General features: G+C 42.0%; 1 protein-coding gene across 3 annotated transcripts in view; it reads left to right on the forward strand.

Moving 5' to 3' along the window:
- Positions 1 to 10,936: 10,936 nt before the first annotated feature.
- Positions 10,937 to 26,211, forward strand: part of akap9 (A kinase (PRKA) anchor protein 9) — a 283,026-nt gene continuing 267,751 nt past the window's right edge. For all 3 annotated transcript variants that reach the window (XM_078538478.1, XM_078538479.1, XM_078538480.1), the window contains exons 1-2: positions 10,937 to 11,063; positions 25,523 to 25,768. In XM_078538478.1, the coding sequence (XP_078394604.1) occupies positions 11,016 to 11,063; positions 25,523 to 25,768 (294 nt within the window). In that variant the 5' untranslated portion in view covers positions 10,937 to 11,015. The remainder of the gene's footprint in view (positions 11,064 to 25,522; positions 25,769 to 26,211) is intronic.

The raw sequence follows: 26,211 nt of genomic DNA on the forward strand, positions 1-26,211 counted from the left end.
TGTCGAAGAAGCCTTGGCAAGTTGCATCATGTAGATAGTACACATTGCAGCCAGGTGTGAATGTTTAAGCTAATTTGATGATTCTTTTCTCATGCCAGTCCCTACAAACTGGGACATCCTCTGGAAAGTCCCTACTGTGCCATATTGGGGAGAGCTGATATCTTTAAGGATGCTCAGACCTGACTTAAAGCTGAGAGAGTGATAACAATAAATTGGGTGTTTCTGGCTCTCTGCTGGCCTATTCTGAGGGTGTAGGATAGGTAAGTCGTTTAATGGGTTTGGGAGGGTGGTGCTGTCTTCCATTTCCAGCTATATGTTTTTGTTGAGGATGGTGGGTTAGAGAGGGGTGGTCATCATATTCTCTGACTAGAGGATGATGGAGATGCCAGTACATTGGCAGGCAACATGTGAAATAGAAGGAAAAGAGAATACCTGCATTTTTCAGTGACTTTCATGATTCTGGACATCTCAAAACACTATACAGCTGGTTAAATATTTTTGAAGTGTAGTCACGGTTGTAATATCAGAAACGCAGTAGCCAATTTTCACACAGCAAGATCCTGCATGCAGCAATGAGATAACGACCAGATAATCTGTTTTAGTGATGCTCATTGAGGGATAAATATTGGCCAGAGCACTAGGGAAAACTCCTATGCTATCATTAGAATTAGTGCCATGTGCTCATTTGCATTCACCTGAGAGGGCAGGGGGCTTTTGGCTTAAGCCACATTCTTACCCCTGACCATGCATTTTTTCTGCAGTACTGCACTGAAGGTTCTGCCTAGATCATGTGCTGTGCTTTTCTTATGGGGCTGTTTTCAGAGTAGCAAGAAGTGGACAATTGTCTGGAGGGTTTGGTATTGGTCTGCAATAGGATCAATGCTGAGACATCTTATGTTTTTCATTTATCTAAATTATTTAGACATGGGCAAAATAGTATTTCTAATTTTTTGGCAAATAGAACACATTCCAGACAGTGGGGTGAGAGGTATCTGAAATCCTGGATATAATTATGGCAAGCACTGAATGATCATTAAGAAATTGGAATATGTGATGGTTGCTAAGTTACCAGGGTAAAATGAAATCCATCTGTGAGCATTAAATTAAACAAGCATTTAAATGGGAATGCAGCTCTGAAAATTCCAAATCTCATTGAATAAAATAGTAGTACCATAAGGCTGATAGATAGCTAATGTAATTATGGTTGAAGCATGGTCCTGGAAATTTAGCATCTAGAGTAGAAAAAAATATCTTGGGCTGATAAGTGGCAAGTAACATTTATGAATGGCACCATAGTTCCAAGTCACAATGGTGTGTGGCTTGGAGGGGAACTTGCAAATGGCGATGTTCCCACACATCTGCTGCCCTTCTCCTTGGTGGTGGGGGTCACAGGTTTGCAAGGTGCTGTCGAAGGAGTCTTGGTGAGTTGCTACAGTTGTTTATTGTATTCGGCCAAGTGCAGACACATGCAATTGTTACAATTGTGAGGTTTAAAAGATTATAATGCTTTGGACTGTATATTTCAATTTAGGGTAAATGAAGAGGGTCATGTGACCTGTTCTGCCATCTGCCTGACAGTAAGTCTGGGTATTCGTTTGTTACAGATCAAAGAAAAGCTTAGATTGTTTTACTGGGAAGAAGGTGCAAGGTATTTATGCTTGGAGACAATGGCTGTAATATCTGAGTTTACAATGGGTACACTCTGAGTTTCCCAAAGTCACAGAAAGGTACAGCAGGTACTGGTATGCAAACAGTTGTGCTGCAAATTATCTGTTTATTTTTAAGGTTAAAGAGAGTTGGGCTGTCAAGGATAGTTATTTAGCATTCCTACCTGGATACAATGCTAATCTGTTTCACGTCGCCATGGGAAAGAGGGCAGAGGAAGCCATTTTTGGTGATCCGGTTAGGGGCTTCCCTAAAAATCAACAAATCTTAGACAGACGGCAGTTCTGTGTGGTTAGTAGTGAAAAAGGCTGCTTGGTTTTGTAAACTACCACAGCCAGATGCGGGAGGGAAAGGGTCTCTTGTTGAAGGGACATGTCTTGCAACCATTTAAGGATTCCAGATGATTTGACCCAGGATGGCCAGGCAACAAAGAATCATCCAACAGGCTTTACTGCTGGTGGTGGATTTAAAACCTCTCCAAAAATTGAGGAAAGCACTTGGAAGTAGTCACTTGTAGTTACTATGCAGCGAAATTGCGAAACTGAATTCCATTCGAAGCTGGGAGCAACTGTGGACTGTTTGCTAAAAGGACTATAATTCATTGAAGAGTGCGATGGTTGATGAATATACAGGGGAACATCATTTTCTGTAGTTTTAAGTATAAGTTGCCTACAAAAAGAAAATAGTGTTTAGTCAATAGTGTTTTTAGTCATTTGCTACAGTAAAAGTTTCAAAACATGAAATCTTGTTGTGTCATTCTTTTAGCTAGTAACTGCAAGTTCAAATCTCTTTTTAAAAATTATCAGTCTCTACAGAGATCATAAACAATGGGGGAAATTTTACAGCCCCTCCTGCTGGCAGGATCTTCTGTTCCCGCCAAAGTCAATGAAATTTTGAATGGCTCGCTGCATTTTACAGCCTTGCTCCCACCGCGACAGAGCCATAAATTTCTGCCCAATGTCTTTAAGCAATAGGGTGACAAAGAAATAAACAATGTTACTATGTTTTCCTAGTTTAAGATATAACCTTGTCAATCATTTTCAAACTTGACTCTCACTTGTTAAAGGAAAGGTTAACATTTTTATAGACTGCCTCTCATAAACATTGACTTATTGTGGCATGGCAATTGTTATTGTGAACTGCATCTACAGAAATTAGATATTACCTTCAAGAACACTAAATAACAAATTCTTTAACATTTAGGATGTAGTTAATTATCCTGAACTCCATTGTTGCATTTCTTATCTCCAAACTATCTGGTTATCTCGTTGCACAATTACGCCACAAAAATCTCAAGATACAAAATCATACATCCTGCAGTTTAACCAAATAGTAAACAGTTAAATTGTATCCTGATTTTTAAAATCAAAAACATCCTGGGAATGAACAACTTTTAACTATTTCCTTATTTCCAGCTAGAGTAGAAATCTGCAAACTATCTATTAGTAAAAAGAAACCAAAAGGCTTTAATCAAATGAGGTTAAATGAAATCCTAATCTTATGAATGCATGTATGTGTGTATGCACAACTAGAATATCTTACAGTATTTAGCTCCATTATGGATTTTCAAGGTCAATGTATTTATAGGTAATATGTATCTATTTATTAAAAGTAGAGCTTCATCAAACAAACCATGCAAAGAAATTTAACTTGTATAAAATGTTTTTCACTGCTGAGTAACGAAAGTATGTTCACTTATATTACCTAACTGTTGTGACTTAAATTACAGTCTCTGATAAATTATTTAATTTAGAGGCGTAATGTATCATTTAAACGTTGAAATCTGAAACACTAAGCCTCTCTTTCCGAAGACATTTTAAGATAGCATGATCTAGGAGACAGACAACTTTTAACCACAAAAAAAAGACACAAAAATGTCTAAAAGGCGATGCGTGGAGTTAAAAATCTGTCAGACAATCAGCTGCACAACACCACTTTCCAGGAGGCAAGAGAAAACCAGTGACATTGGTAATGTACTTTTCAGACTCATTGGATACTTGAGGGAATGTCTTCATATATTTTCTACTGTTTCACTATGACTTAACAGTTTGATGTTCACAGAAGTATTTTTCTAATACTTCTTTCGTCTAATCTATGTCATTCATTTGTAAATGCCAGTAGTTTATCCTGAAAATATCCAATTAATTAAACGGCAACATTTTGCAAATACAAATTAAAACATTTACTGCTATGTCATTGAGGTAGGTTACATGATACTTAAACTTTGTCATAAGCTATCTAAAGTTCTTGAAAATCTCTCACCCCTGTTCTCTCCAGGGATGAAAGTTTTTGTAGTGGTGACATAGATGAAATTGTAACCTGTCACAAAGCTCAGCAACTTATATAAAGTTATAATTTTATTGATTAAATAAATTTTGAAATGTTCTAAATAACATTTTCTTGTACAACAACTTAAATTCCATAGTTAATGATAACATGTAAGTATTGCACATATTTATTTTGGGGCTCAGCTCTTATGCTACCTGGTTCCATCCACTCAAATTGAGATACAGGGTCCAATTTTAACTGTACAAGTGGATGGGTTTTGAATGAGTTATAATCTCACCCTATCTGTAGCCTCTTTTCATGTCCAAGTGAACGTAAAAAATGACAAAATTTAAATCAAAATGGTGCAAGCTATTTTGTTTCTTAAGCTTTTGTTAATTCAAGTACATTACCTTAATAAAAAGAAACTAACTTGTAATAAGTCTACTTTCACACTTTTGAAGGATCTAGTTTTGCACTGGGGAAATGAATTAAATTTTCTTTAATCCAGCTGGGAAGTGTGCAAAGTTTAGCTGAAATTAGCAAACAGATATTCTGTCAGATAGCTTGATCATAGTGTCAGGCTGCTATCCGACTCCCATAATGCGTTCTGGAAGTTGGCTTCAATAAGTCACCCTCAGGCTAGATCAAATTTACATTAATTATACAAAAACAGATAATACCAAATTTTAACTTCACTGCTTATCAAAGTTAGAAAGTTTTGTGACCTAATTTTTGCTGGGAACTCTGATCCACCTCATTCCTTGTGGAAACTCAGATATTTAGATATATCAATTTTTGGATGACTTTTCTTTAACACTGTGTCTCCTACCAATGCAAGATGGCCACCGATGCCTGTCTATGCATGTGCACTTGTCCACGCATGCGCAGAAAACATAAAACTGAATCTTGCCAACAAGGGAAAACAGTTGCACAAATTTAAATTGCCAATCAGAATTTGAGGTTAGATAAAACATGATCCATATATTTAGTATTCTCATTGAATTTTTAAAAAATTGGTGCAGACTTTTTGTGCTCCTAACTTTGGCATATTGAATCATTCAGGTGCAGACCATCAAGAAATATTGGGTGAGGAGGATCGCATACCCAGTTAGGGGAGTGGGTGGCATAGTGGTACTGTCACTGAACTCAGAATCTAGAGGCCCACACTAATGCCCTGGAGATATGGGTTCAAATCCCACTACAATAGTTGGTGGAAATTAACAAATCTGGAATATAAAGCTCATCTGAGTAATGGTACCATGAAATAATTGTAAAAACCCAGGTTCACTCATGTCCTTTAGGGAAGAAAATCTGCCATCCTTACCTGGTCTAGCCTACATGTGACTCCAAACCCACAGCAATGTGGTTGACTCTTAATTGTCCCCTGAAATGGCCAAGCAAGCAATTAGGAATGGGAAACAAATGCTGGCCTTGCCATCAATGCCCACATCCCATGGAAGAATAAAGAAAAATAAGTACCCATAAGGGAGCCAGCTAATTTCCCAACCCATTTTTAATCTTTGTGGCTACGTCCAGGTGTTTTCGTAGCTTCAGAAGCAGGAACTTGAAAATCCGCTCTACTGCATTTTAAAGGGAATTTTAAGTCTCCAGCCTCTATGTACATGCTCACTTGTTTGAAATGGGTGCATGCCATTGGAAAAGATAAAACTAAAGGAAATTGCCTTATGCAAAAATGGGTATTGTATTTTTTCTGAATAAAATAGCCCTTTATGGTTCCAAAATCCTAAAAAAAATGAGAAACTAATAGGAGAGGATAAGAATCACACTGAGGTTGGGGGTTCTGAACCCCATCGCTTGTAATGACGTCACTAAGTGAAGAGGTATAACTGCACATGCATTGCCTCCGCATCAAATGCAGCCTTTCTTTAGGTAACTTCAAAACCCATTCGCTTCATATTAACACTTGTAGACTTGTGAACTGTTAAGTTAATTCCATTACAAGCCTACTGACTCCCACAGCTACCTCGACTACAGCTCCTCACACCCCTCTTCCTGTAACGACTCCATCCCATTCTTTCAGTTCCTTCGCCTCCGTCGCATCTGTTCTGATGACACTACCTTCAAAAACAGCTCCTCTGACATGTCCTCCTTCTTCCTTAACCGAGGTTTTCCACCCACAGTCGTTGACAGGGCCCTCAACCGTGTCCGGCCCATATCCCGCGCATCCGCCCTCACGCCTTCTCCTCCCTCCCAGAAACATGATAGGGTCCTCCTTGTCCCCACTTATCACCCCACCAGCCTCCGCATTCAAAGGATCATCCACCACCATTTCCGCCAACTCCAGCATGATGCCACCACCAAACACATCTTCCCTTCACCCACCCTGGCGGCATTCCGTAGGGATCGTTCCCTCCGGGACACTCTGGTCCACTCCTCCATCACCCCCTACTCCTCAACCCCCACCTATGGCACCTCCCCATGCCCACGCAGAAGATGCAACACCTGCCCCTTCACTTCCTCTCTCCTCACCGTCTAAGGGCCCAAACACTCCTTTCAAGTGAAGCAGCATTTCACTTGCATTTCCCCTAACTTAGTCTACTGCATTCATTGCTCCCAATGCGGTCTCCTCTACATTGGAGAGACCAAACGCAAACTGGGCGACCGCTTTGCAGAACACCTGCAGTCTGTCCACAAGAAAGACCCAAACCTCCCTGTCGCTTGCCATTTTAACACTCCACCCTGTTCTCTTGCCCACATGTCTGTCCTTGGCTTGCTGCATTGTTCCAGTGAAGCCCAACGCAAACTGGAGGAACAGCACCTCATCTTCCGCCTAGGCACTTTACAGCCTTCCGGGCTGAATATTGAATTCAACAACTTTAGATCTTAAACTCCCCCTCCCCCCATCCCCATCCCGTTTCTTCCCCCTCCCACCCCTTTTTAAAAATTTTTTTATATAGATTCTTCTTTTCCCACCTATTTCCATTATTTTTAAATCTACAACTAATACCTTGCTAGTCTTTCCACCCCATCCCCACTAGAGCTGTACCTTGAGTATCCTGCCATCCATTCTTAATTAGCACTTTTCTTAGATAATATCACCACCTTCAACACCTCTTTGATCCTTTTGTCTTTGACATCTTTTGATTATCTGCTCCTATCACTGCTTGCTTGTCCCCACAACCACCCCACCCTCAACTTCTCTACCCCCCCCCCCCCACCCCCACCTTAAACCAGCTTATATTTCACCTCTCTCCTAACTATACTTCAGTTCTGTTGAAGGGTCATGAGGACTCGAAACGTCAGCTCTTTTCTTCTCCACCGATGCTGCCAGACCTGCTGAGTTTTTCCAGGTAATTCTGTTTTTGTTTTGGATTTCCAGCATCCGCAGTAGCTTTTAGCTTTTTGTTTTTATCTCAGGGCTTACTCAGGGATGGTGATGGTGGTATATGGGACATTATCTGTAATGTATGATTCCATGAGCATGACTATGTCAGGCTGTTGCTTGAATTGTCTGTGGGACACTCTCCCAATTTTGGCACAAGCTCCCAGACCTTAGTAAGGAGGACTTTGCAGGGTTGACACTTATCCCACCTCTCTTAGGTATTCTGTTATGTTAGAAGTGCTATATAAATATGAATTCTTGTTGTCATCCTCCTGCTGTTTTAACATTCTTAACTCATCCATGGGCATGTCTGTATGGTTGTAGAAGATTTTCTGACATACAAATCATCCAACAGTTAACCAGTCAGTCTCAAAGGGAGTAACCTAAAATCTGACCATGCAGTAATTGTTCTACAAAGGATAAAGAGAACATAATTAAAGCACAACATAAGAAAGAAAAAGATTGTGTATCCAAAGAGTATCTTGTATTTTTAATGATGCTTTGATATGAAATGGTCTGTCATCAAAGAGATTGATAATGTAATTCATCGTATGAAAATTAAAAGCAGTACTACATCAACAACTGTTAAAATACATTAGAATCATTAATATGAGTATTTTTTCAATACTGGAGACATTTTAGTGGTCAATTTTAAAATTGACCTGATATGAATGTCAGAGTAATGGACTTTAGAATTGTTTTATCATTTTATTTTATTTTATCATTTGATAATTATATCTATCATATATATTCTAAGATAACATTGTGCACATTTGAAGCAATATTCTCTTTGTGATGATTCAATTATACTCTAGTTTTCATCAAAGATGGACACCAATATGTGGCATTTAAAAATGAACTTCAAAGCAATTAAGATAATTCATTAAAAGGCAAAACAAACAATCTTATAGGAAAACAACTGGATCAGCCTGGAAAAAGATATGGATGTGTCACAAAGGAGTGGCAAGATACAAGACCAGGAGCTGGATTTTTCAGATGACGGACTTTCCTGCCTTGTCACTGAAAATGTGAGTGGGGATCCCAATGATTGCCCCACAGTTATTGGCTGGACGTGAGACTTCCGCCACCAGTCCTGCCTCACAGAGTTGTTGGTCAATCTGATTGGCTGGCATCACTCTAATCCCAGCTGGCAGGGACTACATTCCAGTCCCAGCAAAGATGAGCCAGGAACCAGATGACAGGTGAGTACCAGGGGCTTCTCAGTGGGGCCAGGCTAGAAGAGGGCATGATGGAGGGTGGGGGGAGCATGTGGGTGAGTGGAGAGGGGCTGGGTTCTGAAGACCAGAGGGCAGGAGACACCCGGGAGGTGGTGGGGAAGGGTTGGAAGAATGGGAGGAGACACCCAGTGGGGACGGTGGAGAAGTGTGGGGGGAACGGGGTGGGGTGGCAGACTTGAGGTGGGAGGGCTCAGATGGGAAAAGGGAGTCTTTGAGGGAAGTACCCCCTCCTTCCTGCCCAACATCTGAGCAGGCTAACCTGGTGAGCCAACCTTCCCATCCCTGACCTCCTCCCATTGGCCTGAAAATTGTAGTCAGGCAGGAAACAGCCCTTAAGTGACCATTAATTGGCCACACGGGGTCAAATGGGGTAAGAGCAGGTGGGCTACCCTTGGCCTTGTCCACCTCCCGTAAAATCACGGCCAAGTCAGGGCTGGGCGGGAAGGCAATGGGAAGGATACCTGCAGAATTTTACAGCAAGCCTCCAGTCAGCAAACCTGCGGCGGGGGAACCACAAAATTGTGCCCTAGCAAAACTATGGCAACAGTTGTCACGGCTGGTGTCCTAGAATGTAACAGCCTTTATCAGGTTTGGTTAGAAGTGGAAGTGAATTCCTGATTACTCTTGTTTATTTCCCTTTTGAAGTAGAGTGCCTGTTCATCCTTTTGATAGTATTTCCATTCAGATGATTACAACAGGATACGATTAAAGTTCAGTTCATTTCATATTTTTTGCAAGTGTCTTGAGCATCACGAACATTTCTGTTGTATAAATCTAACATTTTCACTGCAAATTTTGAGGTCAATTTATAGGAATTTGTTTTTTAAAATGGAAAATCTGGCACTGTTATCTCTATCTCCCACTATTATTATAAAGTTGTTGAAGAATTAAATAAAATTCTTGTCTGTTTGTTTGAATGAATTTAAATTTGATGTTCGTTGTCACACTATTGTATCCAAAAAAACTGTAACCACTCCAGTCTAGAATTCTTGGGACCAGGTCATTTTTGGATTTTGGAATTTTATGGATTATAGAATGACATTATAATGCCTAACCACAACTATTGAAACGGAAAACAGCACAGATATAAATATTTACCTGAAACATAAAACAGTGATAAAACAATGTAAAGCAGTAATTTAAAAAAATTACTTATACAGATACTGTAGGTTCCATGTTTCGGCTCCCAAAGTACTGTACTAAAATAATGCCATATGTTGCTTGGGTCTGCTCAAAAGATTTCAGTTCAGCTGGTGTTTTCAAACACTTGATTTCTGGTCTGTAGCGGTTACAATGTATTAAGTACAGTGCTATGGAGAAAGAGCTGCAGGGCTAGGGCTACTTTAGATAGCTCTTTCAAAGAGCTAGTATAGACACAATGAGCTGAATGACCTCCTTCTGTGCTGTATAATTCTATAATTTATTTCAGTGGATTTCTTCTTGCCAACAGATGCTCTTGCAACTTGCATATATATTTTTCCCCTTTTCATCTTGAATGAAGCCTAATGTGATATAATATTTTACATACCACCAGATATCAACCTTACGGTATTTTGCATCTTGCTGCCTCTATAAAAGAAATAATGTTTGAAGCAAGGCAAACATAACCAAGGATTTATTTGATTTTAAATTTACTTTCTTCCTGTTTCTTACTCTAATCATTTCATTTCTGTTCAATTACACCTCCTAAAACAACCATTTTTTTTAACTAAGTAATATATTGTAACAAAAAATGCAAAAACTTTAAAGGAAACTTGGCTAATCAAATAAAGGTGAAATTTCCAGGGATGGTGATGCACTCCAATGAGCCAGGTGCCCACGGATGGTGGAACACCTCAAGCGTACAGAGGGACACTGCATGCATGTTCTCTCCCCAGGGGCACCCTTGCTTTGCATTTATGTTCTGTTTTCAGACTAAGCTTCACAACTACTGAATTAGCCATAGAGGGCTTTGGGACATCTTGAGGCCGTGAAAGATGCTGTAAAAGTTCAAGTCTTTCTTTTTTTAAAAATAGAACTAATGGGATAGTCGTTCCTTTCTATCCTTATAGATGAAAGATGCCACCAGAACAGATTGAGCTTTTTTGATTCATTCAGGGGAAGTGGACTTCGCTGGCTGGGTCAGCATTTATTGCCCATCCCCAGTTGCCCTTGAGAAGGTGGTGGTGAGCTGCCTCCTTGAACCGCTGCAGTCCATGTGGTGCAGGTACACCCGCAGTGCTGTTAGAAAGGGAGTTCCAGGATTTTGACCCAGTGACAGTGAGGTCTTCTACATTGATGCCCTTCTCTTGGTTCATTGCAAAACGTTGTTTCATTATGTTTCCTGGAATCTGGCCTCACTCACTTGCTTTCTTCCCCCCGAGCTATTGCACTCTGCACTGGCCTCGCGAGGCGCTACTGTCCTTGTGCGTCTGTCATGCGCAGTGCCTCGGTTTCCTCGAGCGGCGGCGGCGGGCGCGCGCTGCTAACGTGTCACTGAGTTCGGCTTTTCTCTCACAGCCATGGAAGACGAGGAGAGACAGAAGAAGCTGGAGGCCGGTAAAGCCAAGGTAAGAGAGTGGGGCGGAGGGGAATGTTAAAAAGAGCGGGGGTGGGAGGGAGGAAGGGAATGAGATCGGCGCTGTGTTTGTAGTTTTCTGTTGAAAAGGACCCAGTCCGACGCCCCATCTCCAGGTGCAAAGGGATGCGCTTTGCTGTCGCTCTGAGCTTTCTAATTGGATCCGCAGGCTTTAGCCAACTGCTGTCTGCTTGTAGGCCTCTAGTAATAGTGCTTTTATTGTTTACATGAGGTGACAGGAGGGCGTAGAACACGACTTAGGATTTTGTTATGTGTTGTACTTTAATTAAACGTATTAACCAAGATGAATGCAAAGACATTTTGCAAGAAGGACGTGCAAAATGGACAGACGCTAAACACGGAAGATTTTTTTTTTAGACAATGCGTGTGAAAGATCCTTTAAGATTTATTTTACAGGCATACAGTTTGTTATATTACACTAAATGTAACAGCCACTAACAATGCCAACTCAATGCAGCACATACTTTCTAACGTCTTGAAGTACATTTAAGATAATACATCTTGTGAAGGCTGGGGAGAAAGCTACTTGAGTGTAACAAGGTTGCAGAGCTTTAACAACAGCTTCTAAAGTGTACAATTTGTTACATATCTTCAGATTTAGAATTTTGTATTGCTAGTTAGTGACCCCAACAGCAGAACTGATTCATTTATGAAGCTATGCTAAAGTGTCTGGACAGTTGGTCAATTAGCCTAATTATTGGCACTTATTCTGGTTGACATTAAAAGGCTATGTGTATTGTGTGTGAATAGTGACAACTCCATTTCTGTACATACTAAAATTTGCAGGTGTTTATGCTAGGTTTGATCAGAACTAGCAATTGCCAAAAGATGTGATGTAACGGTTTTACTCATTAGTTAAGCTCCTTACTTAAAGGACGAAGCATAGGAATTAGAAGCAGGAATAGGCCATTTGGCTCCTCGAGCACACTCCACCATTCAATAAGATCATGACTGATCTGATTGTGGCCTCACCTCCACATTCCACCTACCCCCAGTAACCTTTGACTCCCTTATTAGTCAAAAATTTAGCTTAGCCTTAAAAATATTCAGTGACCCTGCTTCCACCACTCTCTGGGGAAGAGATTTCCAAAGACCCACGACCCTTCAAGAGAAAAAAAATTCTCATCTCCCTCTTAAATGGGACACCTCTCATTTTTAAACTGCATCCCCTATTTCTAGTCTCTCCCACAAGGGGAAACATCCTCCCAGCACCCTCCCTGTCAAGACAGGATCTTATATGTTTCAATAAGGTCACCTCTCATTCTTCTAAATTACAATGAATACAGGCCCAACCTGCCCAATCTTCCCTTGTAAGATAAATGCCCATCCCAGGTATCAGTCAAATGAACCTTCTCTGAACTGCTTCTAAGGCATTTGTATCCTTTCTTAAATAAGGAGGGACCAAAACTCTACACAGTACTCCAGATGTGGTCTCATGACTTAACAAAAGGTATCCAGCACTACCTGTCCCACCCCCTCAAACAGCTTATATTTCACCTCATTTCTATTTTTCTTTGTTCTGATGAAGAGTCATATTGGTTCGAAACATTAACTGTATTCCTTTCCACAGATCTTGTCAGACCTGCTGAGTTTTTCCAGCTATTTTTGTTTTTGTTTCAGATTTCCAGCATCCGCAGTGTTTTGCTTAGTGTTTAATTGACTGCCACTCCTCTTCCAGGAATGCCAACCTTGAAGAAGTACTGCTCTTCTCTCTGACAGGATTTCCTCTTGTCTCTTTTGCCCTGTTCACCTTCATTGCTTTCCATTTCTCTCCTGGTGTTTGACAAGGCGTTTACTAAAACTCACTTTCACAGCCATATTTCCTTCCTCAGTGACTGTCTCCGTCTCCGACTTACCCCACGTGGATTCCAACTGAAGTTCCATCCCTCATGTTTCGAACCCACCCAGGATTACAAGTATCTCCAGAACATACAACGCTCCTCGGACTGCTGTTCTAGTCGCATCCTGAGATCCACACTCAGTGCCATGCACCGCCATATGAACACACTCGACCTCTCCCTCCAGTAGCACCGACTCACCCTATCTCTAAGCTGTCCTTGCCCCCAGTTTCATTTTATTCTTCGTCTCATCCGACGCCTTAACAAGAAACTTTGTCTCTTTCTTTCAGGTGCAAAGGAACGCAAGCTCCAACAACTCATCGACACCAACACCCATCCAAGACCCTCTACCCCTGCCCATCCCTCTGACCCCATCCCATCTTCCAATCCCAGCCCCGGCCGTGTATTCACCATACCCCCTGACCTTCCCCACTCTGTTGCTGAACGTTTAGTGCTCAGCAGAGGACTCGGTTTCATACTCTTACGCCCTCACCTCACTGAATTTTGGGCTCGGCACAGTGATGAACTCTTCTTCTGTTGCCTTCATCTCCGTACTCACTTCTTTGGGCAGGAGTCCTCCCCCCCCCTTCAACGGATCCTTTTACGCGCCTCCAATATTCTCCCTCCACCTGGACCCCTCCCTCTGGATTCTTACGTGCTCTTGATCTTTTCATTGAGAACTGTCGGCGTGACATCAGTCGTCTCAATTTCTCTGCTCCTCTCACCCACTCTAACCTTTCTCTTTCTGAACTTGCCGCACTCCGTTTTCTCAGGTCCAACCCTGACTTTGTCATCAAACCTGCTGACAAGGGTGGTGCCGTTGTTGTCTGGCGCACTGACCTCTACCTCGCAGAGGCTGAGCGTCAACTCGCAGACACTTCCTCCTACCTCCCTTTGGACCATGACCCCACCACTGAACATCAAGCCATTGTTTCCAGGACTGTCACTGACTCATCTCCTCTGGAGATCTTCCCTCCACAGCTTCCAACCTCATAGTCTCCCAAACTTGGACAGCCCGCTTCTACCTCCTACCCAAAATCCACAAACAGGAGTGTCCCGGCAGACCGATTGTGTCCGCCTGTTCCTGCCCCAGGGAACTTATTTCTTGCTATCTTGACTCCATTCTCTCTCCCCTTGTCCAGTCTCTTCCAACTTACATCCGCGATTCCTCTGACGCCCTACATCATATCAACAATTTCCAGTTCCCTGGCTCCAACCGCCTCCTCTTCACCATGGACGTCCAATCCCTGTACACCTCCATCCCCCACCGGGATGGTCTGAGGGCTGCCTGCTTCTTCCTCGAACAGAGGCCCAAACAATCCCCATCCACCACCACTCTCTTCCGTCTGGCTGAACTTGTTCTCTCACTGAACAATTTCTCCTTAAACTTGTCTCACTTCCTCCAAATAAAAGGTGTGGCTATGGGTACCCGCATGGGCCTCAGTTATGCCTGTCTCTTTATGGGATATGTGGAACATTCCTTGTTCCAGTCCTACTCAGGCCCCCTCCCACAACTCTTTCTCTGGTACATCGATGACTGCTTTGGTGCCGCTTCATGCTCTCGTCTGGGCCTGGAAAAATTTATTAATTTTGCTTCTAATTTCCACCCCTCCATTGTTTTCATATGGTCCATCACTGACACTTCCCTTCCTTGACCTCTCTGTCTCAATTTCTGGTGATAGACTATCCATCAATATTCATTACAAGCCTACCGACTCCCCTAGCTACCTCGACTACAGCTCCTCACACCCTGCTTCCTGTAAGGACTCCATCCCATTCTTTCAGTTCCTTAGCCTCTGTTGCATCTGTTCTGATGATGCCACTTTCCAAAACAGTTCTTCTGACATGTCTTCCTTCTTCCTTAGCCGAGGTTTTCCACCCACGGTGGTTGACAGGGCCCTCAACCGTGTCCAGCCCATCTCCCGCGCAACTGTCCTGACACCTTCCTCTCCATCCCAGAACCATGATAGGATCCCCCTTGTCCTCACTTATCACCCCACCAGCCTCCGCATTCAAAGGATCATCCTCTGCCATTTCCGCCAACTCCAGCCTGATACCACCACCAAACACATCTTCCCTTCACCACCCCCCCACCCCCATCGGCATTCCGTAGGGACTGTTCCCTCCGGGACACCCTGGTCCACTCCTCCATCACCCCCTACACCTCAACCCTTCCCAAGGCACCTTCCCATGCAACCGCAGAAGGTGCAACACCTGCCCCTTTACTTCCCCCCTCACAGTCCAAGGGCCCAAACACTCCTTTCATGTGAAGCAGCACTTCACTTGCACTTCACTCAATTTAGTCTACTGCATTTGCAGCTCCCAATGCAGTCTCCTCTACATTGGAGAGACCAAACGCAGACTAGGTGACCACTTTGCGGAACACCTTCGGTCTGTCCGCAAGCATGACCCAGACCTTCCTGTCGCTTGCCATTTCAACACACCACCCTGCTCTCATGCCCACATGTCCGTCCTTGGCCTGCTGCAATGTTCCAGTGAAGCTCAACGCAAACTGGAGGAACAGCACCTCATCTTCTGATTAGGCACTTTACAGCCTTCCTGACTTAACATTGAGTTCAACAACTTGAGATCATGAACTCTCTCCTCCATCCCCACCCTCTTTCTGATCCACTTTTTTCTAATAATTTATATATATTTTTTAATATATTTTTCTTTTCCCACCTATTTCTATTATTATTTTTAAATTTATTTCCATCCATTGTTTTATCTCCACCTTTCAGGCTATTTCAATCCCTTCCCCCTACCCCACCCCACTAGGCCCATCTGTCATTTGCTCGTCCTGCTTTCTACCCTTAATGTGACCATTAGCACATCCTTTAGCTAATATCACCACTGTCAACACCCCTTTGCCCTTTTGTCTATGACATCTTTGACAATCTCTTCTTTGCCTCCACCTATCACTGGCTCTCTATCCAGCTCTACCTGTCCCACCCCCCTCAAACAGCTTATATTTCACCTCATTTCTATTTTTCTTTAGTTCTGGTGAAGAGCCATACGGACTTGAAACGTTAACTGTCTTCCTATCCGCAGATGCTGTCAGACCTGCTGAGTTTTTCCAGCTATTTTTGTTTTTGTTTCAGATTTCCAGCGTCCGCAGTGTTTTGTTTTTATCAGTACTTTTATATTCCATTCCCCTTGTAATAAATGACAACATTTAATTTGCCATTCTAATCATTTGCAGTACCTGCATACTAACTTTTTGTGATTCATGTACCAGGACACGCAGATCCCTCTGTACTGTAGAGTTCTGCAATCTCCATTTAAATAATAAGCTGCTTTTCTATTCTTCCTGCCAAAGTGGACAAGTTCACATTTTCCTACATTATACTTCATCTGCCAAATTTTTGCCCGCTCATTTAATCTATCGATGTCCCTTTGCAGACTCCTTATGTCCTCTTCACAACATAGTTTCCTGCCTATCTTTGTGCCATCAGCAAATTTAGCAACCATACATTTGGTCCCTTCATCCAAATCATTAAAATAAATTATAAATAGTTGAGGCCCTAGTGGCCCCCTCTATCCATGCTAATATGTTGCCCTCTACACCATGAGCTCATCTTTTGCTTTGATGTGGCACCTTGTCAAATGCCTTCTGAAAATCTAAGTACAGCTAATCCACAGGTTCCCCTTTATTTACATTGCTTGTTACTGTCTTGGTTTGAAGCAAAGTGGAATTTTTCTATTCAGCCAGTGTGATAGGTGCGAAAATGAGTATATTTCACTAAACAGAACACAACTTTGTTTAAGATTTTTATCCAGATTACAGTCAAAGCTATTTTGAAGTTTGCACAAACCTTTCCACATTTATTTTTAGTTCATTACATCTATTTGATTAAACATTAAAACTTCACACCTGTGTCACCACTAGGGTGAATTTTTCAATCCTATAAATTCAATAAAAGTTATAAGTGGCTAGAAAAAAACATTAGAATATACAATCCTAATTGCCAGACCTTATTCTTTATGTGTTGTGACTTTGAAATCACATCTGGCTGGTGAAAGGGTTGTCAGAGAAGCTGAATCATGTAAATCTTAATTTGAATGTTTACCTTTTAATCTTGCTTTATTACAGTGCAGTGTAGAACCAGAGAATAAGTCCATCAATTCTGTGCCACCTTTGTTAGAGCAGTCTACCTTTTTCAATGAGTATAAGTATTCACCAATTCATCTGGTACTAACCTTTTTTTTGTGTGTGGGGGTGGATGGGTTCTGAATATTTATACGTGTGTAAATGTGATGATAGTTCTTATTGAGGGGGGGGAGGAATGACAGAATCAATTCTAATAATGTTGCATAACAGTTGTCCAATGCCAAAGGAAATCAATGAAACCTCATGTTAAGGTCCAATATCACTATTTCCTTTTCATCTGTCATTTCACCTTTGCATTCAGAGAGACTTGCATTCAGTGAAACTATCATAAATAAAGTTAAAGAAATTAGGTAAATATTATTAAAACAATACGAAGAGTTGGAAGAAGTACGTTAGCAGTGGAGACTCTTGCTCTTATTGAGGCGGTAGATATGACATTCTTTACATCAAAGATACTGGCTGAAGTTTTAAATGGAAAAGGGTATTCAGGAATGGTACCTATTGAATGCCTTATTGATAACAAGTCGCTGGGAAAATGTTCACGTTACAAAGTGTGTTAATGAGAAGAGATTACGAATTGACTGCAGCTGGCAGTGAATATGACAAAAGTACAATCTTGATTGTAGCTTTCTTAAAAAAGGTTAAGCTGTTTAAGTGATGTTCATTAGAACTGTTTGATTTGAGATGACATTTTGTCAACCATCTAGTATCCTGTGTTTACTTCTCTTTACAATTTTTAAAACACATATGTTAAATAAAAAATACATTTGTTCATAGATGAACCCTTCAGCATTATCCTGGGTTGGTCATTCTGAATTTATAGCAATATTGTTATTACTGCTTCAGTTTTTTATGTTGTGATTGGAAAGGTATTGAAAAACTTGTTTATTCAATAATGGAGCCCTGGTATAATCCAATTTAGTTAAGTGAATCACTGTCTCACATTAGACTTGCTTATAGGAATAACAGAAGTACGACATTCTGCCATCCAAGCTTGTTCCACTATTCAATCAGATTATGGCTGATCTGTACCTTAACTTCATCCCTCCTGCCTTGGCTCCATATCATTTTGTATTCTTGTCTAGCAAATATCTACCTCAGATTTAAAATTATTAGCTGAGCTAGCACCTACCGCTTTATATGGCAGTTCCACACTTCTACCATGCTTTACATGAAGAAGTGTTTCCAAGCTTCTTGATTTCAAAAGGAAATTGGATAACCATTTGAGGGAAATGTGCTTGCAGTGTTAAATTCCAATAGTTTTTCAGAAATGAAGACCAAAACCAAAATAGACTTCTTCAACTCTCCACAGCCAGAACTAGTCTCAGCTGTTATCCCTTTTATACAACCAAATGGTACTTAGTTAAACAACCTAATAATTAGCAATTGAACTTCTTTAACTGTTTCCTTCCCTAACAGATTCCTCTCTTAAAAAGAAAGTAACCCTGAGTTTATATAAATCACCAAAAAATGGTAATAACAAACATCAATATATATTTTTCATTCAATAAATTGACCTCATTCCCCTCAAAAAAAGCCACACAGAAATGTAGTATTTTTTTTAAAGAAAAAGATGTCCCTCTTTGAGGATCTTTAGAACTTCCTGGAGCTCGCTCCTCTTGGTGAAGCAGTCAGATAATTGGTAGCTGTAACAATCCATTTGATCTTGGCAGTCTCCTTATTCTGAAGCATCTGTTTTAAGCTTGCAATGTCAATTCGCAATCTCTTCTCGTTAACACACTTTGTAGAGTGAACATTTTCCCACAGTGACTTATCAATAAGACATTCGATAGGTACCGTTCTTGAATACCTTTTTCCATTTAAAACTTTAGCCAGTAGCTTTGATAAAAAGAATGCCATATCTACCTCAACCAGGGCAAGAGTCTCCGCTGCTAACGTACTTTTTACAACTCTTTGTATCTTTTTAGATTCTTATGCCAAAGAGAAACATTTGCCTTTTTCCCCCATGAAAAATATTATAAATCCTCCTGCGCTCAAAAATCCATCACATAGATTTGCATAAGACACATCACTGAACACGATCAATTTCATTTTTCTGACATCACCCAAGGATGGGAATTTCAAACGTACTGCTTCATTTTTAATTTTGTCAGTGTTTTGTTTGCCCGAATGATTTCTTCAACCTTGGGATCGTTCATTTTAGTGCTCAACTCCAAAATGTCAGAACTGACGTTTGGCCTTTTTTGTTTGCCTAGCCAATGGAGTTGCCCTATTAGACTTCTGAGTTCCTCTTTTTCTGTTTCAGAAGCCACTGTATCTTTCTGGGAGGCCCTGCCACGACTAATTGCAATGAGATTGACGTTCTCTAAATAGGATTGCTGATGTAAAAGGATGTGTGATCTGCTCATCCTGATTTCCAGTCCAATGTACTTAACTGCGCCAGAAGCCTGACTTCCAATTTTAAACTCCGTTCTGAGCCCATTAACAACAACTGTTTCAAATTCACTACTACCACCCCACAAAGATGTCTGCAAGTTTCCTTCCATGGTGCCAATAAAACATTTCCAGGTCTGCTTCCAACTGAAGACAGCCCAATACTAACAAAACTGACCTCATTGAGAAACTGTATACACATTTGTTTAGCTTCCAGAGTGTCCCTTCTGCATTTGGCACCTCTTGGTGGACGGAGAAGAACTTCCTTCCCTTTGAAGTTGGTGTCCCTGCAAAAAGGCAGCTTTAATATCAATGGACTTACATTCACAAGCATTTGTAGCTAATAGAGCTAAAAAGATCTTCAGCATAACTTTCCCTGCTGTAGGCAAATATACTCTCATATCTGGGTCACCCAATTTTTCTTCAAACCGTCGTGCCACTAGCCTGGCTTTAGCTTTATAAGTCCCATCAGGAAGCACCTTTTTCGTGCATATCCATCTGTGAGACAGAACTGGTTGTCCCCTTTCTGGCACCTGTGTATATCCCAAAATTCTTTCCAACTATGCAGTTCTTGCTGTTTGGCATCTTTTATTAATTTACCGTCTAATTTGTTTGAAGCTCCTCAGACTTCTCGATCGCAGGGGCTTCTGCTCCTTGTAGCATTACCAGTCTGTGCCATATCCCTTGACCCTGTTAAGCTACACCCTCTATCCTGCCTTCTACCATGTTCCAGGCTGTTACTGTTTGATTTCCCTCTCCCATTCATAGATGTTCTTTTAGCAGTTCGTGATCACTTCCTAGAGGCTTGTTCACTCCCAGATCCACTGTCTGAACTGATACTGCATTTCCATGCCTTCCATTTTTGTGCTTTATGTTCCCAATCCATAGGCCTAACCTCCTGTCCTTTATCTCGTACATTTAGCCAGTTTTTATATTTTCCAGTGGCCTTCCCTGCTCTACTTACAATCGTCGCATCTTGCGGTTGACTGGCCCCTTCTGGCAAGTATGTAACTTTAGTGCCAGCTTTCAGCAGATGTCCTCTGGGACAAATTGCTTCATCATCTTTGTCCAAATTACTGTCCCCACCTTCAGGTACCCTTGTCAACTTCAGCTACCTGGTCCTCACAATTGTGCAACATATGGGTATGAGAAGTACATGGTTCCTCGTCCCTTCCTTGCACTTTCCGAACCCACAGATTTGTAGTCTGTGCCAACAAACCTTGATGAGTGTACCTGAATAACCTGGTTCCCATGTTGTAAAATGACTGTTTTACCATCTTTACCTAGAATCTTTCCCGGGCCTTTCCATTTGCTAAGTCCTTCTTTCTTATGGTATACCATGTCTCCCTGATTGAAAATAGTTTCCAGTGGTTGTACATTGTGTCTTAGAGCTTGCCGAATTCTTTCTGAAACTTTAGCTTTAAGGAATGCCCTTCTGCTTGCGTGTAGTGCATTTAAATGCTCAGAAAAGGTAGAGCTAATCGTAGTTCCTCCCCAAGTTGGGGGACGATCACTCGGGACTGAAGGAATTTTTGGGTTCCGACCAAAAGCCAACTGATGTGGACTGTAGCCCCCAACCATCTGCAGTGAATTCTCGGCATGGATAGCCATGCCATGCTGATGTTAATTTACAGCTTGGTTTATCTGCCAATATTTTACATAGCATCTCATCTATAACCGCATGATTCCTTTTACACACTCCATTACTAAAGGGCTTTCTGCTGCTGTATTCATAACTATTATATTCATATTTTCGCACAAATCCTGGAACTCGTCATTAGCAAATCCCCCCTCGTTATCAGTGAGGAATTTCACCAGTAGTCCCAATCTGGTCCCTATCCACTTCTGCATTACCTTATTATTTTCTTTTCTTTACTGTATATGATTGTCGACTGGCTAAACCTTGTTGCCAAATCTACGAAATGTAAAATAAAAATGTTCTTTTCTTTATCCCACACCTTTAAATCCATTGCCACAACTTCATTGAAATCCCTCGCCAAAGGTAAACTCAGTATCAGCCATGATGGGGTCCTTCTGTATTTCTTATATATATCACATCTATCACCTATCTCCATCCCTTAGCAAAATTTTTAATCTTTGCGAAGAAGGGTGGGCAAACTGCTGATGCAATTTTAACACAATTTGTTTTTTGTCTTCCAAATTCCTATCCCCTGACGCTAATAACACTTCTTTAATCTTCTTAGCAGAAAAGTTAGGTTTCATTAAAGGAATACAGTAGTGTCCAGATTGCGTAAATTGTAATTCCACAGGTTTTCCAAATATACAGGACACTGGTGGCACAGTGGTATACAGTCGGGAGGGAGTTGCCTGGGAGTCAACATCGACTCCGGACCCCATGAAGTCTCATGGCATCAGGTCAAACATGGGCAAGGATACCTCCTGCTGAATACCATGTACCACACTCCCTCAGCTGATGAATCAATGTTGAACATCACTTGGAGGAAGCAATGAGGGCAAGGGCGCAGAGTGCTCTCTGGATGGGGGACTTCAATGTCTATCACCAAGATTGGCTCGGTTGCACTACCACTGATGGATTTGGTAGAGTCCTAAATGACATAGCTGAGTTGGTGGCAGGTGGTGAGGGAACAAACATACTTGACCTCATCCACACCAATGCCTGCAGCGGATGCATCTGTCCATGACAGCGTCGATAGGAGTGACCACTGCACAGTCATTGAGGAGATGAAGTCCCGCCTTCACATTGAGGATACCCTCCATCGTGTTGTGTGGCACTACCACCATGCTAAATGGGATAGATTTTGAACAGATCTAGCAACTCAAGACTGGGCATCCATGGGCCATCAGCAGGAGCAGAATTGTACTGAATCACAATCTGTGACCTCATGGCCTGGCATATCCCCCACTCTATCATTACCATCAAACCAGGGGATCAGCCCTGGTTCAATGAAGAGTGCAGGAGGGCATGCCAGGAGCAGCACCAGGCATACCTAAAAATGAGGTGTTGACCTGGTTAAGCTATAAAACAGGACGACTTGCGTGCAAACCAGCATAAGCAGCAAGTGATAGACAGAACTAAGCGATCCTACAATCAACGGATCAGATCTAAGCTCTGCAGTCCTACCACATCCAGTCGTGAATGGTGGTGGACAATTAAACAACTCACTGGAGGAGGTGGCTCCACAAATTTCCCCATCCTCAATGATGGAGGAGCCCAGCACTGCAGTGCAAAAGATAGGCTGAAGCATTCGCAACAATCTCCAGCCAGAAGTGCCGAGTGGATGATCCATCTCTGCCTCCTCCGGAGGTACCCAGCGTCACAGATGCCAGACTTCAGCCAATTTGATTCACTCCACGTGATATCAAGGAACGGCTGAAAGCACTGGATATACTGCAAAGGTTATGGGCCCTGACAACATTCCGGCAATAGTACTGAAAGCTTGTGCTCCTGAACTTTCCGCTCCCCTAGCCAAACTGTTCCAGTACAGCTACAACACTGGCATTTACCCGGCTATGTGGAAAATTGCCCAGATATGTCCTGTACACAAAAAGCAGGACAAAACCAACCTAGCCAATTACCGCTCCATCAGTCTACTCTCCCACAGTAAAGTAATGGAAAAGGTCATCAACAGTGCTATCAAGTGGCACTTGCTTAGCAATAACCTGCTCACTGATGCCCAGTTTAGGTTCTACCAGGGCCACTCAGGTCCTGACCTCGTTACAGCCTTGGTTCAAACATGGACAATAGAGCTGAACTCCCGAGGTGAGGTGAGAGTGACTGCCCTTGACATCAAGACAGCTTTTGACCAAATGTGGCATCAAGGAGCTCTAGCAAAACTGGAGTCAATGGGAATCGGGGGGTGGGGTTTACACTGGTTGGAGTCATACCTAGCACAAAGGAAGATGGTTGTGGTTGTTGGAGGTCAGTCACCTCAGTTCCAGGGCATCACTGCAGGAGTTCCTCAGGGTAATGTCCTAGGCCCAACCATCTTTGGCTGCTTCAACAATGACCTTCCTTCCGTCATAAGGTCAGAAGTGGGGATGTTCGCTGATGATTGCACAATGTTCAGCATCATTCGCGACTCCTCAGATGCTGAAGCAGTCCATGTCCAAATGCAGCGAGACTTGGACAATATCCAGGCTTGGGCTGACAAGTGGCAAGTAACATTCACACCACAGTCAATGACCATCTCTAACAAGAGAATCCAACCATCGCCCCATGATATTCAATGGCATAACCATCACTGAATTCCCCCACTATCAACATCCTGGGGGTTATCATTGAGCAGAAACTGAACTGGACTAGCCATATAAATACTGTGGCTACAAGACCAGATCAGAGGCTAGGAATCATGCAACAAGTAACTCGCCTCCTGACTCCCCAAAGCCTGTCCACCATCTACAAGGCACAAGTTAGGAATGTGATGGAATATCCCCCACTTGCCTGGATTAGTGCAGCTCCTACAACACTGAAAAAGCTGGACACCAGCCAGGGCAAAGCAGCCCACTTGATTGGCACCACATCCACAAAAAACATTCACTCCCTCTACCACCGATGCACAGTAGCAGCAGTGTGTACCATCTACAAGATGCACAGTAGGGATTCAGCAAGGCTTCTTAGACAGCACCTTCCAAACCCATGACCACTACCATCTAGAAGGACAAGGGCAGCAGATAGATGGGACCACCACCACCTGGAACTTCCCCTCCAAGTTACTCACCATCCTGACTTGGAAATGTATCGCCGTTCCTCACTGTCACTGGGTCAAAATCCTGGAACTCCCTTCCTAACAGCATTGTGGGTGTACCTACACCACATAGACTGCTACGGTTCAAGAAGGCAGCTCACCACCACCACCTCAAGGGCAACTAGGGATGGGCAATAAATGCTGGCCCAGCCAGCGAAGCCCACATCCCATGAATGAATTAAAAAAACTACATTTTGATTCCGCCATTTTTTCTGTTTTGTTTTGTAACTCGAAACCACTCTGCTCTTAAAGTTAACTCCCAAATACAGTCTTTGATCCAAAGAAAGCTTAGTTTCTAATCTTCTTACTTGTAAGCAGGAACCGTCCTCTGCTATCACTGTTAAATTCCAATAGTTGTTTAGAAATGAACACAGAAACCAAGACAGACTCCTTCAGATAGATAAAAGCAAAAAACTGCGGATGCTGGAAATCCAAAACAAAAACAAAAATACCTGGAAAAACTCAGCAGGTCTAGCAGCATCTGCGGAGAGGGGCACAGTTAACGTTTCGAGTCCGAATGACCTTTCAACAGAACTAAGTAAAAAACTTACTTAGTTCTGTTGAAGGGTCATTCGGACTCGAAACGTTAACTGTGCTCCTCTCCGCAGATGCTGCCAGACCTGCTGAGTTTTTCCAGGTATTTTTGTTTTTGCTTTTTTCCTTCAGATAGAGTTTTATTGCTTGTCATAAAACTCTCCACAGCCAGAACTAGTCTCAGCTGTTATCCCTTTTATACAACTAAATGGGTACTTAGTTAAACAAACTAATGATTAGCAATTGAACTTCTTTAACTGTTTCCTTCTCTGATATACAGGGCTGTGGCGATAAAATGGGACATGGAACTGACTGAATTGCTCTACAGAGAGTGGCATTGACTTGATGGGTAGAATAGGTGCCTTTATGACTCTGTCTCTTGAATGGTCTGGCTCTGATTTTAAAGTTATGTGCCCTTGTCCTAGACTTTCCTATCAGTGGGGAAATGTTTTTATCTATCATCAGTTTCTTTCAATATCTTGAAAGCACCTCAATCAAATCACCCCTTAACCTTGTACGTTCCGAGGATTGTACAGAAAGATCATGCAAGCAGTATAACCATTGCATTTGGAAGTGTCATAGAAAATATTCTGTAAATCCTCATCTGGAACATTTTGCAACATCTTAACCAGAAGGGAACTGCAGTATACAACTTACAATCTAGGCGAAAGGGAATAGGATTAATTGCCACAGTTTCCTTTAGTGTTTCAATTTCTGTTAGCAGAAGCATTAAGCTGTACTGCAATCTGTAAGTGTAAGATTAAATGCAACTGTATTAAAGATTTTGTTGATATAAGAAGTTATGATCAAATTTTCAATTTTTCAGCTTGCCCAATTCCGGCAACGGAAAGCTCAGACCGATCTTCAAAATCCAGGGAAAAAACAGAAGAAGAAGAAAAAAGTAGCAAGCAAACTGGAGGAGCAAGGGCAACATGTCACAGCTAAGCATCATCAGCAAGATATTAAAACGAGTGCAGAGAGAGGACCAGCGAGGGAAGGCGAAGAGTTAATCATTAATAGGATTTTACACAGTGGAGATGTAATCAAACAGGACCAGACCTATATGATTGAGGTGAGAGTTATTTGTGCCTTGTTTTCATTCAATTGAATAAGATGTGATGAATTAATAAAAGTTTGTCGATGCACAGCAGGGGTCCTGTGTCCTGTGACTGACATTTAACTTATAACCTCCTTCTGCAGGAGCAGAATCTTCTCTTCATTTGGGAGAAGGGTCCTTTTTGTATAGTTCTACAGTAACAGTGTCCAAAAACATGATATTTTCCCAGTTCTAGGCTGAGTTCATACATCATGTGCTTTGGGTGGCATGTGTCCCACAGAGTACCTAATCCACATGTTTCTGGTTGGAGGAGTAGAATTCTGTCTCAATGGGGGAATTGGAATACATTTTGCCATTAGCCAATGGCTTCTAGGTGTTTCAAAAAAAAGGATCTAACCCAAAAACGGGTGAGAGAGCTTCAGAGTTCCCTTTTCCACAATATTGGTCTATATTTTATG

Source organism: Cetorhinus maximus, chromosome 3 (assembly GCF_964194155.1).
Source record: "Cetorhinus maximus chromosome 3, sCetMax3.hap1.1, whole genome shotgun sequence".
NCBI lineage: Eukaryota > Metazoa > Chordata > Chondrichthyes > Lamniformes > Cetorhinidae > Cetorhinus > Cetorhinus maximus.